This window comes from Papilio machaon, chromosome 8 (assembly GCF_912999745.1).
Source record: "Papilio machaon chromosome 8, ilPapMach1.1, whole genome shotgun sequence".
In the NCBI taxonomy this organism is placed as follows: domain Eukaryota; kingdom Metazoa; phylum Arthropoda; class Insecta; order Lepidoptera; family Papilionidae; genus Papilio; species Papilio machaon.
Window position 1 is genome coordinate 1435908 of NC_059993.1, and position 18498 is coordinate 1454405.

Genomic DNA, 18498 nt, shown 5'->3' on the forward strand with positions numbered 1-18498 from the left:
TTTATTATGTTATGAGAGTATTATACATGATAAAACACGATTTATTCGCATTAATTTTAAAACTGCTACTTAAATAATTATTTTCTCTTCATAACTTCTATGTTTCAGAGAAGTAGAGTTTTTGGCATAGTCCTGGAAGACCCCAAACAGTATTCTTTTCAGACTTAGTGATGTTATAAAGTCCCTAAACGAAGGTCTAATGGTATTTCACTTGTGCCGTTTTGTCCTTCAAATACATTTGAATAAGTTCAAAAATTTGAAAATTAATTTGTATCTGAATTAGTCACACTTTATTTAGTCGTAGGCTGTATTTTGTGTTGGACTGTGCATTTTATGATACTCTTTGTACAGTTCCATGGTGAACTAAGATGGCGGGAAATAATAAATATTCAAAAATAGAACGCGTCTGTTTAGAAGTACGAAATTTACGTCAATGTGACTTCATCGTTCACTGGAAATTATCAGTTTCATATTTTTATGCTTAATTTTATATTCTATTTGTAATTTTTTGTGCAATGAACAGTACTGAATTAATAACTACATGGGATTATATGTATATTAGGTCAAGAAACGTACTTATACGTTCATTAGATTTACCAAACGGTTGGTTGTATCAAGTCGCCTCACTATTCAGTAAGTATTTCTCAAATATATTAAGTAACGATAAAACATATTCGTACTTCACAATAATTGAGACTAAGAAATCTATATAACGCCATAAACTAGCTGTAACACAAATATTTTTGAATATGTCATAAACACCGCAACAGCCATAAAGTTTATTGCTCGCACCTCGTATTATAAAAGTGGGCGTTGCATTTATAATCCTGGAATCTGGACTCGTGCGTCATCACTAATATTCCAGATTATAAATTATTTTCATGTATTGTACAGCATATGCAAGATCGTAGTATTTTAGTACTGATTTAATAAAAAGTATATTTGCAGAAATTTTCAAAACACAAGAGTAACCGATTTGGAAATGCCTTATAGTCCATTAATTTCAATACAAGGAACGACGAGAGAAAATGTGGAGCCCAAAAGTAATATGTGCATACCATTTGCATTGTGTTCTTCTAAACTTTTTTTTAAGTATTATTTTCAGTATAGGCGGTGCAGCGTTTCCTCTCAGCCACGTACTTAATATAATAATAAAAATTTTAATTCACAGATTGAATGATCTATATTTATTAGAGCTTTCATAATAGTGGAGTAATTAAAAAGTTTTTCGCGTATTTTTATGTGGGCTGATAACTATTTTATGCACTTCTTATTGCAGCAACACAATTATATCTTCTGTTTTTTTAAAGTTTATTGTGCCCACTGATTTTTTTATTACTGCTCGTATTTGAAAATCATGAAATGTTATTAGGAATTGACTAGAAGATTTTAATTTTTTTAGAAATCGTTTTCTTAGTATGAAACAGTTTATTCCAAACTGAATAGCGTTTTTTATCTGTATTTGTCAAATTTCAATGACAGTTCGAATTGTTTGACATTTGACATCGTATTCTTCAAAGCAAAGATCAACTTCAAATTAAACTTCAATTGAAAGCAAAAAAATGGCTTCTATTGGTATTGGAATGTGCGAAACTCCCGGTTGCAAATCAATCGCTCAGTTACAATGTCCGACATGCATAAAACTTGGCATACAGGGGTCGTTCTTTTGCAATCAAGACTGTTTCAAAAAATCGTGGAAATCTCACAAAATTATCCACTCATTGGCGAGTAAGTTTTTAGGTTAGCTTGTGGAGTGACTTTTTCTCTTTTAGTATGAATATGTTTTGTTTTAGAGGGTGAAAGTACTGATGGTTCGAACGTTGAGTATAATCCGTGGCCGTCCTTTAATTTTACGGGGAAATTGAGGCCTTTTCCGGCCGGTCCAAAGAGAACCGTGCCTCCACATATAGGTCGTCCAGATTACGCCGACCACCCAACAGGTTTCCCGGCCTCAGAAAACGCTGCAAAGGGTTCTGGACAGATTAAGGTTTTGGATGATGAAGAAATTGAAGGAATGCGTGTCGCTTGCCGACTTGGCCGTGAAGTACTTGACGAAGCCGCGAGGTGAGTAAAATTTTAATTAATATAATAAACAAAATTTAAAATTTTGTTTACTATCTTAATTAAAATGTACTGAATAATTCTGATATTTCAGAGCCTGTGACGTTGGTGTGACAACTGATGAAATAGATAGAGTAGTACATGAAGCTTGCATTGAACGAGAATGTTATCCCAGTCCATTAAACTATCACAACTTCCCAAACAGCTGTTGTACTTCAGTGAACGAGGTTATATGTCATGGCATACCAGATTTACGTCCATTGCAGGTATATTTTAACTAGAATATAATTTATAATGTGATAGATATCAACTTCGTTTCTTGTTTACACATATTTGAGAAAATTTATGAATTTTGCTTGTAATTTCAAAATATGTATCTTATTTCAGGATGGTGATATATGCAACGTAGATGTAACAGTCTACCATAGAGGATTTCACGGTGACTTAAATGAGACATTTTTTGTTGGCACAATACTAGAGTCAAGTCGGAAACTTGTTCAGGTCACATATGAGTGTCTGCAGAAAGCAATTGATATTGTGAAACCCGGTGAAAAGTACAGGGAGATTGGAAATGTTATACAGAAGCATGCACAAGCGAATGGATTGAGTGTTGTACGTTCTTATTGCGGTCATGGTATACATAGATTGTTTCATACTGCACCAAATGTTCCACATTATGCCAGTGAGTAAAATTTTTTTAATAAAAAAATCGTACATAGATAAATAATATTTAAACACATTTTCATGCTTTGGTTAGAGTTATATGTATATATTATATAGCTTAACATAATACGATGAGTTCTCATCATCTCTCGGGCCTTGTCCTACTCACGTGGGGTTGGCACACAAGGTTTTATAAACCTTAAAGTTTTAGCTTAAGTTTTACGGCCAGCAGCCTGCCTTTCTCCAACCCAATTTGGATGGAATTTCTTAAAATTTATCATAATATGAAATAAATAATTCAAAATTACTTCTAAAAATACATCAAAAATTAAAATAAGTAAGAAAACATTATAAATAGACAAAATTTTAAGCTCTCATCGCTAATAGTGATCACCGTATACATTACTGGTACTAAAATGTTCTTTATATTACTATATAAATTTGTCAAAGCATTCTATCTTGTTAAAAAAAACCCATGGTAATGGGAAAGTGAGCTATGTTAATAAGATAATCAAAGAATGAATGAATACATTTATTAAAATTTAACACATAGATCTAATATATAAAATTCTCGTGTCGCAGTGTTTATGGTTAAACTCCTCCGAAACGGCTTCACCGATTCTTATGAAATTTTCTGAGCATATTGAGTAGGTCTGAAAATCGGCCAACATCCATTTTTCATATCCCCCCCATTTTGTTTTTTTTTAACTTCGCGCGGACGGAGTCGCGGGTGAAAGCTAGTAACCTATAATAATGGTGATTTTTTTTCAATTACTTATGTTTATGATGGATAATTGCAGAGAATAAAGCTGTGGGTGTAATGAAACCGGGCCACTGTTTCACCATTGAGCCAATGATAAACGAAGGTGGATGGCGAGATGAGCAGTGGCCGGACCACTGGACTGCAGTCACAGCTGATGGATCGTGGTCTGCTCAGGTAACCTTACCTTTTTAAAAGTTAATACAAATTAAAATCTGTAGCTCATGTAACTATCGGAATGTATAAATAAATAATAAATAAATGCTTTATTGTAACACTCATATACACAATTATGTGGGAGCCTTGGTTCTTGAACCTGAAAAAAGTTTGAATCATTGTTCCTTGTGCATACTGCTAATGATTGGAATAAGTTGCCGGCGTCAGATTTTCCGTCCAAGCACGGTGTGTGGGCCTTCAAGAGTAGAGTGAATATGCATCTACAAAGCTAGCGAGTACCATCTTTAGACCACATCATCACCTCATCGGGTGGGATCATGGTCAAGTGCTAACTTTTTCAATTTAAAAAAAGTCCTGTGTTTCAGGAGACAATCCCTTCCCCCTATCATTAAATTGATTTTACATTTAGAGATAAAAGAAATGAAAAAAAGAATCATTTATAATTTAAAAAAGAAAAGAAAAAAACTAACTTTTGCATACATGTGATTTAGATTGGTGTGTTGTTCGTGTGTGCTTTGTATGTGTGAGTGTGTATGTATTGTGTATAATAAATATTCTAATGTCTTAGCCGCTTTCTTAAAACAGCACAGTTCTCAGTTTTAAAATGTTTATTTTTGTAATTTTAGTTTGAGCAGACTCTACTAGTGACGGAGACAGGATGTGACATACTAACGAAGCGGGAGGGTGGCCGGCCCTGGTTTATGGACCAGCTGGAGAAAATCAACTCTAATTCCTAGTCCATGCAGTAACTATTACCCGTCCATTGAGGTAAATAAAAAAAACACACACTTAAAATATTAAAACTGATTAATTCAATTGACTGCACTCATATACTCAGGGCATACAAATCTAATGACACCTTACTCATGACAAGCATTTCAGCTGTTTACGAGTATAGTCAGCTGCACATCTTACTAATATTATAAACTAGCTTTTACCCGCGACTCCGTCCGCGCGGAATAAAAAATAGAAAACGGGGTATAAATTATCCTATGTCCGTTTCCTGGTTCTAAGCTACCTGCCCACCAATTTTCAGTCAAATCGATTCAGCCGTTCTTGAGTTATAAATAGTGTAACTAACACGACTTTCTTTTATATATATAGATGCGAACGATTGGATGGATGGATATTTGAAGGTATCTTTGGAATGGATCAATGGATCTTGATGAAATTTAGCATAGATTTAGAGTATAGTCTGGAAGAACAGATAGGCTACTAATAAAGTTTTTTATAATTCCGCGCGGACGGATAACTATATTGTTGTCACTTCTTTTCTTTAAAGACTTAAAAAGATGACAATATATTCCTAATTCTATCTTTATTTTATTATGATGCCAATTGGTTGTGTACTTGACCATTTTTACAATTCCAAAAAAAAGTACATTATCATTCGAATTCTAATTTTAATGTTTTTTCTCAGGTAATCTCTTAATAATTTCGAGGCTGTGGTAAAAAGAAAAGCTAAAAATAATTCCTAATATTCAATGCAAATTTAATAGAAATGTGATAATTAAATCATGAAGTAGAAAAGTACATTAAAATATTTTAATTAAATCTCAATGAGCGGGCAAATGTTTAATGTTTAAATAAATAAAGTTATTTTTATCTTAACGCTAGATGAGTTTAATTGATTTTCGAATAGATAAATAAAATGTGTATTGTTGGAGAATTCTTTATCTTAGTTATTGAAATGCGAGAGCAAAAATAAATACTTAGCATATTTTTGTATGTGTTTCGACAGTGAAAATTCACTGTTTCAATATATTTTTAATTTTATAATTCATTGTTAATTAATGAATTAATTTTATAATCAGATATGTAACCATAGAGTCATCACAGTGATTTCATTTCATATTGTCCCTTTCATTATCTTTGGCAAAACACTATAGTAAGTATACAAGTGTCACTGCAAATGTATATATAATGTATACAAGTGTTAAAAAGCATATTGGTCAGAAATATAATAATTTAACTCAACCAATGTTGCTTAATTAGGACATTTAAATATTGGTTTACTGTTTCATCACATTATTAACTATATTGTTGTCTCTTTTTATAGACTGAAGTAGGTGACAATTTGTTTATATTCCTAGTCCAAATATAAATTGTCGAAGTTAACAATTGGTCAGTGACATTACATTGTTTATTTCGTCATGTTATACTTAGTTTATATTATTCCAGTCCAGCGATTACATCATTGCTGGATTACAACTGTGTGTTTACATTAACAAAAAATAAAATCAAATTTCTTAAATCTTCAGAACTAATCACAAAACAATTAAGCAAATGTATTCAGGTATGTAAAATATTGAAACAACCACAACCAATATGAGTTAATATTTCTTTGTACATTTTGCCTTTTAAAGCTACAAATGTGCAGTGTCAGTGCCTGCCGCAACCCAGTCAACAATGTTCACCTTTAATTTTGGCAGATAACTGGATAGCAATGGGAAATTGATTATTTTCAGTAATATGACAAAGATTAACATTATTGGCTGATTATCTCTAATCTTTATCATGTGCACCCTCAGACGCTTGATATCTTACACAGCAAAGCTTTTCGAATCGTCGGTGTACTCAACACTTGATAAGGCGAATGCCACACATTTGTTTCAAATGGCTACATCTACCTCATCTGCTGGAGTGAATAAGATCTTAAAAGACCAATTGAAAATGATTATCAAGAGTATTGTTGTGATAAAGAGTGACATATTAATGAACCAAGTGTATTTAAAGATTAAAGATCAAAGGCCTGCTAGTTGATGACTGGAATAATGTGAACTGGGTATTCATTAATTCTCTATTTAAAATTACAATAGTGTGGTCTTGTACAGATAAATATTTTTTTCTCTGTTTTTATCAAAGATAATATGAGTGATAATATGATTTTAATTCACGTACTTCAACAGTCGGAACCCGCAGTTATTGTTTCCAATTAATGTCTAATTTACATTATGCCAGTACAGTAGGATAGTAGCGCCCAAAATGAGCGCTGGAATAATGTAAACACAAACTGGCGCCAGTGAGCTAAAACAGTCCATGCCAGGCTAGCGCTTTCTGTACTAGCATAATGTAAACCGGAATGTAATTTCATGTTACTGTACTGGAATATTGTAAACCGGACATAATTTCATGTTACTGTACTGGAATATTGTAAACCGGACATAATTTCATGTTACTGTACTGGAATATTGTAAACCGGACATAATTTCATGTTACTGTACTGGTATATTGTAAACGGGACATAATTTCATGTTGCACTGAACGAACAATGTAAAAATGAATAGGAATGTTTTTTAATGTTGTATTAAAGTTAATGTATTGAGTTTTGATAGTGACTTTGTATAATAAAAGTTTTTTGAAAATATTTAAATGTCTTTTATTTTATTATCTTAAACATAAAATAAATAAACAATGATATAAATGCATTAATTATTAAGAATTAAATATATTTACAATTAAATATGTCCAAGACAGGATTTATTACTCATTTTCAAATAACCTTAAAGCTTAATTCTCGAAAAAAATTCAGAATTCATTTGTTTCCTACTAAAAAAAAAAAAAATGCTTGTTGAAATAATATTGTAATTATAAATTTCTTAATAAATATCAAAGAAATTTAAAATTAATTTAACTACACATTATAGTTGAATCTTTTTGATTACTGTTTTTTATTTTGTTTCTATTAAAGATTTGGAATATTTAAAATTAATTACTCAAATATAGATTAAAGCTTATATTAATATTTAATTATATTTGAAACCTTACCAATTAAATAACAGAATTATTCTCAAATAAATTGTAACTTTACAATTCTAATGACGTGACATTTATATTCATATTGTTGTCTCCATTTCGTCAATATGAAAGAAAGAGATGTATGTATTAATAAAAGTATTACTCCAGTCAAAACCCACTTTAAGAGAACTCTATATTCGTATGACTCGAATTATTATAACACACATTAAAAAAAAAAAAACAGTCGAATTGATAACCTCCTTCTTTTTGAAGTCGGCTAAAAAGCGTACAAAATAACATTTTATCCTTAAATTTATTCGTTGGCTTTGTAATTAATGTATACTTAATTATTCTTCATATTCTTCAAAGATGGGTATGTAATCGTCACTTCTAGAGCGCAGTTTTAAACCAAACTGTGATATTTGGTTTGCATCTGGTATCTTCTTTTCAAATGGTTTTGCAGTAACTGTGTTCCAATTGTTTACTGCATCTTGTTTACGTGTTACCGCTTCTTTAACATGTTTTATATTCGATAATTTTGATAGCACTATCTCCTTCTGTAAATAAATGTTATTAAACATCGTAATTACTTTTTCGGCATATGTAAAATGCATATATGTAAATGCAAGTGGTAAAGCAGCCTCTTATTGTAGATTTATTGATAACCTTATACTAAGGGTCCCCCTTTCTGATGGTTAAACGAATCTAAGTATTCGAGAAGTGTATGGCCGGCGTTAGAATAGGGCACGTTTGGGCGACCGTCCAGCGAGCTGGTGAGAAAGAGGCGCCACAAGTCTGCGAATCAGTCTCACATAATCCTGTTAACCCCAGGCATGGTAAAAGTAGGCACTGTAAAAATCTCGCCCAGGCTGCTACCTAGGTTGGTGACTTAAAACAGTAATTGATTAAATTTTCTTACCTGAATTGGATTTTCAGAATAACTCGCGTAAATTCTCAACACGGGCTCACCAGTTTTATCATCAAATGTCAGTTTAGTTTTTGGTGGTATTTTAGCTTTCACTACATTTAACTTTTGTGGATTGTCGGCTTTGTTTTGTGGTATCGCAAATAACCTTAAAGGTGGTCGCCATGATACATTCGCTTTACCCTTATTGAAGTCTTTATCTTCACTGATCATTGCTTGTACTATTTGTCCAGCGTATACGTTACCATTTCTATTATTTTTGGTGGAATCTTCTTGGGTATGTAATAATCTATAAGTGAAATTAACCGTTTCAGCTGTTTTTTCAAATGGAGCTCCGGCAAATTTTATATCATTAGATGAATGTTTTATTTCGTTGCTAGTTTCATTCCTTTCTTCTTTATATAAATTTGATTCGTTTGTCGCTTCTTGAACTGTGTCTGATTTAATTGTTGTTGAGCTATCTATGTGTGCAAGTTCGTTAACTTTCTCCACTTGTGCTAACGCGGCTGCTGCTCTGACATCGTTAATAGCCGAATAAAATCCTTTAGCAACGATATTACCTACGCTTTGACCGACTTGAGCGTAGTATATAGGTGTAGTACTTTGTTCGGTTGTAGTTTCTATATATTTGACAGTTGTAGTTGGAAGATCTGTTTCAGAGGTATCTGTTACGTTCTGTTGATCGTTGGGTATAATTGTTTCAGTTATATTTTCTGTTACGTTGCTAAGAGTAAATGGTTGTGGAACTAAAGATAATAGCGACGCTTCTTGAGTTTCTCTTTGCACAATATTTCTGTGAGATTCATCTGATTTTAAATCAAAAGATATTGGTGTTTGTTGTGTTATGACTTCGTTTTCTAATAAATATAGTTCGGACTGTGTCGTTTGTTGAATTTGAGGTTGTATTTCAGCCGTGTAAGGTATAAATTCGACTGCAGGGAATTGTTGTAATAATTGGCTTTGTAATTTTTGTAAAAAGTTTGGATCATTTTGGTAGAGCGCGCTCGGTGGAATGATTATTCTTTCAGCTGCTGTTTGGAGAAGATCTTGATGGCCAGATATATCTGTGAGACCCTAAAAGACAATCATGTTTTAATTTACCATATATCTTTACATAGTTTAATTAAAAAAGGAGACATAATAAATGGTTTATTACCTGAATTGCAAACTGTTGTGGGTTTTGTGGTAGAGGTAAAGACGGATGTCCGTATTGCGCTGACAATGGGAAAGAAGCTCCATTCTGTACGAACTGTTGTAATTCGGGTGTTTTTAAGGACTGAAAGATACTGTGTTTTTTTATTCTACACACATTTTAATTACATAATTAATTAGTAGCTTTAAGTTTATTATGGTTCTAACAATATTCTGTAAAATTAATTGAAATGAAATGAAATCTTTGTTGCACAGTAAGTACAGATTAGTTGGTGTTGCCTTCACTCCTGAACTAGTAGAACTCTATTTAAGGGCTTCAATTATTTTTAATTGAATATTAAATTATCTTTTCACTTACTGATTGTTTAGAAAATCCTGTAGGAGCTTCGATTTTTGCCGGCATTTGATACACCTGGGGCTCCGAATATTTTTCAGTTACTTCGTATGTTGTTTTGACCTGTAGATAATGAAATTGACAATTTTCCCGACTATTCAAACTAACGGTTTATATAGCTGTTGGATCAATTAAAGCCTAGGTTTTCACCAATTCTAAGTCAATCTACTACTTACTGGCTCAGTGGTAGGCTCAGTGTTCGCGGTGTCAGTGTCAGCAACGACGATGGGTTTCTCTGACAGGCTGAGGTTCGGCGCTGGTATCGTGTGTATTGCACCTGCTGTCATACATGACTGACAAAAATTGCACTGTCCACGGCAATCAATGTCACAATCATAGTCATTAAAATTATAATAATTGTTCTTCCAACTGTACATTATATATTCTATGTAATTCTATTTTTTTAAATGATTGTAATGATAGTTTTCTTTTTTATATTATAATAATGACTATGTTACTGACTGTCATTGCCGTGGACATTAATATTTTTTTGTGCAATCTGTGCGCGAATAAGTTATAAAGCACACCAAAGATAGATTGCAAAGCTACATTTTAGTGCATACAAGAATTATTTCAACACTGAGTGCTTAATAGTTGTTGTGATTTTAAACATTATAGTGGTAACAATGTTCTCCACAAAACCCGACTAGGACAATCCTACAACCTACTGATAACCAAATATACCAAACGTACTCAACGTCCTCACCTGCTAATTGATGTCATTTATTGACCGACCCGATCTCATTCTAACCACATCGTAGAACAACTCAAAGCATCTGGAAGGCTGGCGTAATTATTATAATATAAATGGCTATAAAAATACGCACACCCAAATAGCAGTATAGTATAGAGGTAGTGCAGTGCTGATGTAATCAACCTGTATCACCGTGCGTCTGCAGCAACGGCGGCGCGGACGCGGCCCGCACTAGCTCGTAGTCTGGACCCGGCAGCGGCTGTCGGCCTGTCTTCCATGGACCTCCCGGGATCGCGTTACGGAAGTGCACGTGTGGCTTTACAGCGTACCTGAGAGAAATTGGTTCTAGACTCATTGAATATTATTAAATTTGGGAAGCGATTCACTTGTTTTTATCACTACTATAGGGATCTGCAATAATTAAATTAGTAGAAATACCTTGTTCCACCACCCGACTCGTATGTCATATGGACCGAATCTCGGGTGAGCGTGACTTTGTCGTTGTTCCGCTCCGCACGCACCTTTCTTAACTCACTACAAGTTATTTTGTTCGTGCTTTGGGTATGCCAAGCCACACCCCCCCCCCTCCCTAATGGGCATGACGACATATCAACACCTTCGCCGTCAAGCATCCACTCCAGTGCCTCCTAAAGTCTACATCTTCGTTGGTACTAACATTGGTACATTGCGGGCTGATGGGAGATATGTCGCATGTGGTAGCGATTGTAATTGTACGTACGCACCTCTGTGGCATCGGTCCTCTATACATAACATAAGGTGATCTGTACGCGGGTACCACGCGTTGATGCCACGGTCGCTGCAGGACGACGCCGGGCCGGAATACTGCGGGCGAGCGCGGTCGCACCATCGCCATGCGACTGATATATGCCGCTTGTGACAGCGAACATATCGTCATGTACACTAGATGTATCTGGAAACAAATAGATTATGAATCACTAATATGCCCGTAGTATCATACTAAGATGTAAGTTAATGACACCATACTCTTCAACATCAATTTTATTCCTATAAATTAGAATTAGGTTAGAATGGTCATTCATATTAAGTCTCAGTCAGGCAAAACAGATTCCTAAATTGATTAAGAACTGCTTAACTCGCGTATGATCTTGCGGTGTCGGCACCGACTACAGGGTCCCTGGACCGTAATGCGAGACGCGACATGATCAGGAAGATCACAGTGCCGTCACAGGTAGATCATATGTTAGTTTTTAATTAATTTATTATAATGTCCTACGAAAATTTAAACAATTTAAATACAAAGTACTGACAGATTGTACTTAAGGACAATAATTTTAAAAACTATGGAATGGATTATACGGTTTATCATTTAGCCAGTATTCAAGACACATGTTTCATCTTAGTTCGAGGGTTTCAGTAAATTGGATAAGTACAGTACCTCTGAAAAAGGATATTAGTGCATTCTAAATTTAACGTATTTGTTTTGAACTTAATTACAATTTGTCTTTTCATTTATAGAATAATGTCTAATGAGTCAAGTGCAGACGACAAGTGGTCTATATAAGGGAGGTGTTGGAAACACGGCGTATGACCGGTTTGCTTCCGAAGAGAGTTCGCCGGTGATATTCTCGCAGGCATTCTGCACATATCACTGCTTAGAATTCTATATAGGTGACTTTCTTACTTTTTTGTTTGGAGGTTTCAAAGTCGTTGTTATAAAGGCGCTGTCACACTAACGTTTAGTTTTGAATTTTTAAATCAATACATTAATCATTGTGCGAATATGCAAGCTAGCAGATCACCTGAAAATGTTAATGCCAGTCTAATTGTAAAAAAAGGTGACATCAAGAAAAAAGGAGAAAAAACCAGTACAGATTTGGATAAAAAAGACCTGTTATTTTTACAAAACTGACTAAGTATTACTTGTTAGACATTGTGGCCAAGGACTTTACATAAATTGCAAAACTTTAAAGGAGATTAGTATCAAAATTACCTACACGCAATGAGATGTAATAAATCAAATGGAGACATGAAGACGCTACAACAGAGTGAACATTTCACTTTTCAAACGCTAATTAATCGAATCATGCGATTAGTCGGTGTGAACGACCAGAGACATGCTACGGGTGGCCGCGCGTGAAACCGACTGGTCGAACAAATTTCACGCGCTGATGACTTAAGTGTGAAGGTACTCTTATTATTAACATACAATGTTGTTTTAATGTGATCTAAAAATGAGCAATCCAGCACTTGACCACCAGCCTGAAGTTAAATTATGTGGTTAAAATATATAACACGCTAGTTTACTAAATGTATATTTACTCTACTTATCTGTATAATTAACTAGCTGTCGCATGCTACTCCATCCGCTTGGAATTAAAAAAAAAAAACTTAATTAGTAGCCATGTATTCTTCAAGACTCTTTTCTAGATGTATGCCAAATTTCATCGAATGCCGTTGAGCCGTTCCGAAGATACCTTCTAACCAACATCCATACATTCATCTAACCATTCGAACTGTTAATTTAAGTAAGATATAATATTCTAATGGATCTAATGACATGAAATGATTTCTTTCTCGTGTCACAATCAATTACTTGATCACGCAAATGGTTAACAAAGTACATAATGTCTTATTGATTGGTCACGCAAGACAAATGCAATTGATGTTTTTTTATTGTGTAAATACTGTTATTACGTTTATGTATTTGTAAAAATTTATACTACATTCGTAGCTATTATCTAATATCCATTATTCACCAACTAGGATCAGATTTTTTTGTAGCATAAAGCTCGCTACACACACTTGGCAAACAGCGAACAGCAAACACCAAACAATAAACAAGAACTTGTGGATTGGTGCTTGCTTGTTATGTTTTGTGTTCGCTGTTTGTGTCAGTAATCGGCGTCTCTGCGGTTTCATCACAAATAAAGGATGTTCGACAAACATAGGGATGTATGTGTTCGATGTTTGGCACGTATTTGATGATTGTGGTTGTTTGTAGGAAATACCAAGCGTCTAGAACGGTCATAATATGTAAAGCTTTTCATACACAACGTTGAATCGTCGATGCGAATCGCTTATTCCTACAGGCATAGCGACAATATGTCAACTGTTTAGATTTGTTCTGTCATCTTAAAAATTGCAGCCAATTTTCACACGACGACGATCTAAATGAACAAGTTACAAGCGACTCTTTGACAGATAGAAACATCGGCGCTGTTTACGAATCTATATGACATAGTAGTCGCTTAACTAAATCGCCTGGTTTTGAAGATTTATTTTGCCTTGTGTACAAATGGCCTAATAGTTCATTGCATCAATTACAATCATCGTTACATAACATTACAATCTATTTACATGAAATCTTAATAAACGCAAACTAAACATTAGATACTTATTTATCAGACCTTTTTTGTATAAATAATCTTAGGAGTTATAACTAAGTCTAGTGGAAACTATTAACGTTGTATGTTATTACAACTTGTTAATGCTCGCGGTCTGCAGTCTGCATAACTAACGGTCCTCTGCACTCCAATTGCAACGGAGACGAAGCAAATCATCCGCAGTAAGCTATAATAACAGTTCTTTATCATTGTGCTCATAGTTTTTCTTTCGTTACGTTTACTAACATCATTAACTATGAGTTTCTTAGTTCAAAAACTTCGTATAAAACATATCGTGATCTCTGTCATTATATTTGACAAAGCAGATAACAATGTGTTGTAAACAGAGATTTTGCTCAGGAACCCACGATAAGAGCTTGAATCATTACCATTTGAAAGAATCAATAATTACTGCAGTGATTCTGACGTTATTTTATTAACAAAAAAAACATGGCTCGCCTTTTAGTTTACAGTAATCGATTGGGCATAGTTGATGCAATTTTCCTTCGTTTTTTGTTTGTCTAGAGTAATCCTAATAATAATGGGCATAGCGCCAACCAAAAACAAAAAAATAAATAATTTTAATGGGTACTCTTTATAAATTCAATAAAATCTACGTCATTCCTTAACAACCGTTTATAATTTTACACTATATTGTTTCGTCACTTTTCTTTCAACCTTTAAAACGGCTAACTGAAAATGAAAAATAATTTATTGCAATACAGAAAAATTAAGTTTAAGTTTACATTGAACAGTTAAGCTAAGAATCTTTATGGATACAAAAGGGTTGCTTAACTAAAGCATATCTTTATCTTTAAATGATTATTTATAATATTATTTAATACCTGTTACAGTTACAGTGTCAAGTAACATGTTTATAATTGTCTAACCGCTATGGACTGCAATGCTCTATTAGCTAAGTGCGTCACAACGGTTGTACGAGACGCGATGTGAAATCTCAACGGACCGGTCTAGGACGCTCTCTACTACACACGTCATATCATCCATATACATTTTACCCGAAAAGGACGTCGCATACTGGGAAGTGCATCCAAATTTACAATATCCTTCAGTAACAAATTAGTTGTCATTGCTGTCATTACAGGAAATGACACATGACAACTCACACACTCACACACTCAACAAAAAAAAGATTGACACTGGCACCATAAAATGTTTTGGTGCCAGTGTCAATCTTTTTTTTTTGTCGTTCAATTATATGGACATAGAATGATGTTGGGACTGTGACTTGTCAGAACTAAATTATGTTATTTACACTGGTGGGATTAATCGCGCGCCTCTAGCTTTACGAGGTTAACCCAATGAATCATTTCCACTGGAGCGACCACGTCTCTCATACTCGAAACAATAACCGTTGTTCACGACCAATCATCATCATCATCATCAACCAATGTTGTGTCAATATTCGCCGTTTGGAACAAGGGTCTAAGCTGCTTGCCTAATATTACTTAACCATCATAAAATTACCAAAAGGTGGGCATTACTTTGTGCTGTGTGCACAATACTTGGGCATTATTTGTGTATTAATGTAATTTTACTTTATTTAGATTGCACTATGTCGTAATATGTGAACGTCAAAGTTATTCACGCATCGAGCGTGAAATTATCGTATGCGAAGAAGTATGAAATGCGCGCGCGACACGCGATGAGAAGTTAATGACACAAAGTTTGCAGGCAAAGAGGATTTAATTTGTCATTATAATAAACTGTGTGTTCATGGGCAATTTAAGAACTGTCTAAACATTAGAATTTTCAGATTATTGCCACTTTACCAGGGTATCAAAAAAGCATATGAAAACTGACTTCAGAATTTATAAAATTGAAATAATTAAAAAAAAAAATTTTTCTTTAATTATTTCTTTAATTTTTTTTCATTATATTGGTAAAATATGTACGTATTAGATGTAAAACGATATTAAATTATAAAGGACTATCACGTTTACTCGCATGTTATTAAAAAAGAGAAATAAAAATCGCAAAAAGCATCTCTTGTCCGTCAAAAAAAAAAATATTTTAACAATAAAACATTTTGCATTTATAGATTCTGTGCTATTTTTCGGAATCTACCCAAAATCCAATAATTGTTCATTTAAAATCTAATATATAAAATTCTCGTGTCACAGTTTTCGTTGCCATACTCCTCCGAAACGGCTTGACCGATTCTCATGAAATTTTGTGAGCATATTGAGTAGGTCTGAGAATCGGCCAACATCTATTTTTCATTTTTTTTTTTAACTGCGCGCGGACGGAGTCGCGGGCGACAGCTAGTCTAATATATAAAATTCTCGTGTCACAGTTTTCGTTGCCATACTCCTCCGAAACGGCTTGACCGATTCTCATGAAATTTTGTGAGCATATTCAGTAGGTCTGAAAATCGGCCAACATCTATTTTTCATAACCCCCCCCCCATTTTTTTTAACTGCGCGCGGACGGAGTCGCGGGCGTCAGCTAGTATAATATAAAATTAATAAGAATTACTGCTTCATTTCAAATGCAAAATTGTACTAACCTTCATTTTTGAAGTAACGGCTAACCTTAAAAAAATAAAAGTCCAAACACTATGATCACTTATATAATCTATGAAAATGTCATTTTCACAACAGATTATGCAAATATTATCTTTGCTTTTAATACACGAAAATGTAAAGTATTCAAAAAAATCGATTTCAGAATTGGATTATTTTCACTCGATTATTACTCCGTTTAAAACATCGATGTCGAACGGTGGCTGAATCGATGTGTGTGGGATGAAATAGGTCACTGTCCGCATTTATAACTATCCCCACTTGATATTTTTACTTAGTGTATAGAAGGATGGGTAATATTTGATGCGTAAAATGTTTAATTACTTAGAAATGCAATGTACACTTTATTTTTAGATATTGATTTAATTTATCATTTATACTTCCCAATAAAAAAAAACTATTACTTATTTTAGTTATAGCTTAAAATTAAATAGTTTATAATATAATAAATAAAAATGATATTAAAAAATTACCAAGTTTTCGGTTCGAATCCACAACTTTTCTTTCGTCGTGAAATATGTGTCATAAATTTTAGTTATTAAAAACAATAGCTATTTTTTTAAAGTAGCAATTAGTCACAAAATTTTTTTTACTTATACAGAATTGGATTTATCAAACACAAAAGTTAACTCCAGCTAACTTAGCTGCGACTACGCACATTATCAAAAATACACTTTACATTGAAATTTCTACTTTGAATAGCATTACCGCTTTTGCAAAATTGATACAGTAAATGCAAAGGCAGCAGTTGTATGAATAAAAGATATATCATTTTATAATTTCAGTATTCAAACATTCAGTTTATAGAATATTTATTTTATTACAGCTTATGGTAGAAGGCAAGTTAAATGAGCCCCGACAAATAGGAAGTTAGTCAACGATCAACTAGTCTCTATTATTATTGTATGTAAGAATTATTTCTATTTTGAGTTTAAGTTACGAAATTAATTTTCTAATCTTTAAACCAAGAGACACAAGAGATCGAACTTTATGAAGATACCAATGGAAGCATAAAGCTTTAAATGATATAACACAATAATGCTACTAATCAATGGTGAGCTTTGTTAATTTATAATCTGTTTTCTAAAATAAAATTTAATTATGAATGACTTAAAAGGGGATAGAACAAGCTACTAGCTCTTAGATTAAATTACCATCGTACTTCCCAAAAGTATGTATACACAATAAAGCGATTTATTGTGTCTGAGTTTAAGAAAAATACACACGGTTTACAAGTAAACTTTGTATGCATTCTAAATTGTGGTTTAGAATAACGCCTAACAAAACATATTTGCAAAGTTTCATTTGACAAATTAAGCAGCTATTTAAAGTCCAGGTAAACATTATGGTTTTATATCAAGTTCCACATACACTAGAGAGTATTAATTTATAAATATATTTTGTTATAAAAGAAAAACAAAAGCAATAACCAATTTACACTTATTCAAGTCATTTATTCAGTTTCTTAAATGGAATTTAAATTTAATTACTTGACCGGTTACTCTTTTTTTCTCTCACTTAACTCACTGACTATCAGACGGATAGTTAGGTGAGATAACATTTGATAAATACTGATTAAAATCTTCACTAAATTTTTGTTTATCGTTTAGTATAACAAAATATGATATGCGCCCCCGGGTGGGCTCGAACCACCAACCTTTCGGTTAACAGCCGAACGCGCTAGCCAATTGCGCCACGGAGGCTATACGTATTTAGTTAGAATTGATATAGAATAGATCTTATATGTTTGTGTGCAAGCCATCGTCTTAAAGAACGTCATATTGATCAAAACGAGGGACAACTGCAAAGTGCAAGTCCGAGCAATAAGTCATCGAAGACTTTGTTACTTAGTGGCCTATAATTACAGATATTTCTCCGGCTTATAGAATTTAGAATTACAGTTTAATGTACTTCTAATCATCCTTGGTTGTAACCATTCGAATTAACACTTAGTACTGTTGCGGATATCTTGGTATCAACGGCCTTTATAATCAGGCTCATTGTAGATAGACCGCTGACCTGG

General features: G+C 33.5%; 2 protein-coding genes and 1 non-coding gene across 4 annotated transcripts; 1 reads left to right on the top strand and 2 right to left on the bottom strand.

Annotated features, from left to right (window-relative positions):
- The first annotated feature begins 462 nt into the window (after positions 1 to 462).
- Positions 463 to 4431, top strand: LOC106717695 (methionine aminopeptidase 1). 2 transcript variants are annotated; one of them, XM_045678974.1, is made up of 6 exons: positions 463 to 633; positions 1794 to 2064; positions 2156 to 2327; positions 2449 to 2743; positions 3525 to 3661; positions 4288 to 4431. In XM_045678974.1, exons 1-6 carry the CDS (start codon positions 516 to 518, stop codon positions 4396 to 4398), a joined length of 1104 nt encoding a protein of 367 aa, XP_045534930.1. In that variant the 5' UTR covers positions 463 to 515; the 3' UTR covers positions 4399 to 4431. The 2 variants fall into 2 exon arrangements, with proteins under 2 accessions (XP_045534930.1, XP_045534929.1); XM_045678973.1 differs by lacking the exon at positions 463 to 633 and adding an exon at positions 1519 to 1728.
- A 3255-nt stretch (positions 4432 to 7686) lies between these two features.
- LOC106717830 lies at positions 7687 to 16681 on the bottom strand. The gene is made up of 9 exons (XM_045679044.1): positions 16460 to 16681; positions 11209 to 11495; positions 11003 to 11098; positions 10748 to 10914; positions 10047 to 10150; positions 9835 to 9933; positions 9481 to 9600; positions 8319 to 9398; positions 7687 to 7956 (listed from the first exon to the last, which is right to left on the bottom strand). The coding sequence occupies exons 1-9, from the start codon at positions 16463 to 16465 to the stop codon at positions 7747 to 7749; spliced, it is 2169 nt and encodes a 722-aa protein (XP_045535000.1). The 5' UTR covers positions 16466 to 16681; the 3' UTR covers positions 7687 to 7746.
- A 1423-nt stretch (positions 16682 to 18104) lies between these two features.
- Positions 18105 to 18178, bottom strand: Trnan-guu. The gene has a single exon. It is a non-coding gene; the product is annotated as a tRNA-Asn (tRNA).
- Between the last annotated feature and the right edge of the window lie 320 nt (positions 18179 to 18498).

Coding starts and splice junctions, on each gene's coding strand:
- LOC106717695 (XM_045678973.1), top strand. CDS start 1,563: ATGGCTTCTATTGGTATTGGAATGTGCGAAACTCCCGGTTGCAAATCA. Junction 1,729..1,793: donor AATTATCCACTCATTGGCGA/GTAAGTTTTTAG, acceptor GTTTTGTTTTAG/AGGGTGAAAGTACTGATGGT. Junction 2,744..3,524: donor AAATGTTCCACATTATGCCA/GTGAGTAAAATT, acceptor GGATAATTGCAG/AGAATAAAGCTGTGGGTGTA.
- LOC106717830 (XM_045679044.1), bottom strand. Junction 9,934..10,046: donor CTGAGCCTACCACTGAGCCA/GTAAGTAGTAGA, acceptor CATTATCTACAG/GTCAAAACAACATACGAAGT. Junction 9,601..9,834: donor CAGGATTTTCTAAACAATCA/GTAAGTGAAAAG, acceptor AGTATCTTTCAG/TCCTTAAAAACACCCGAATT.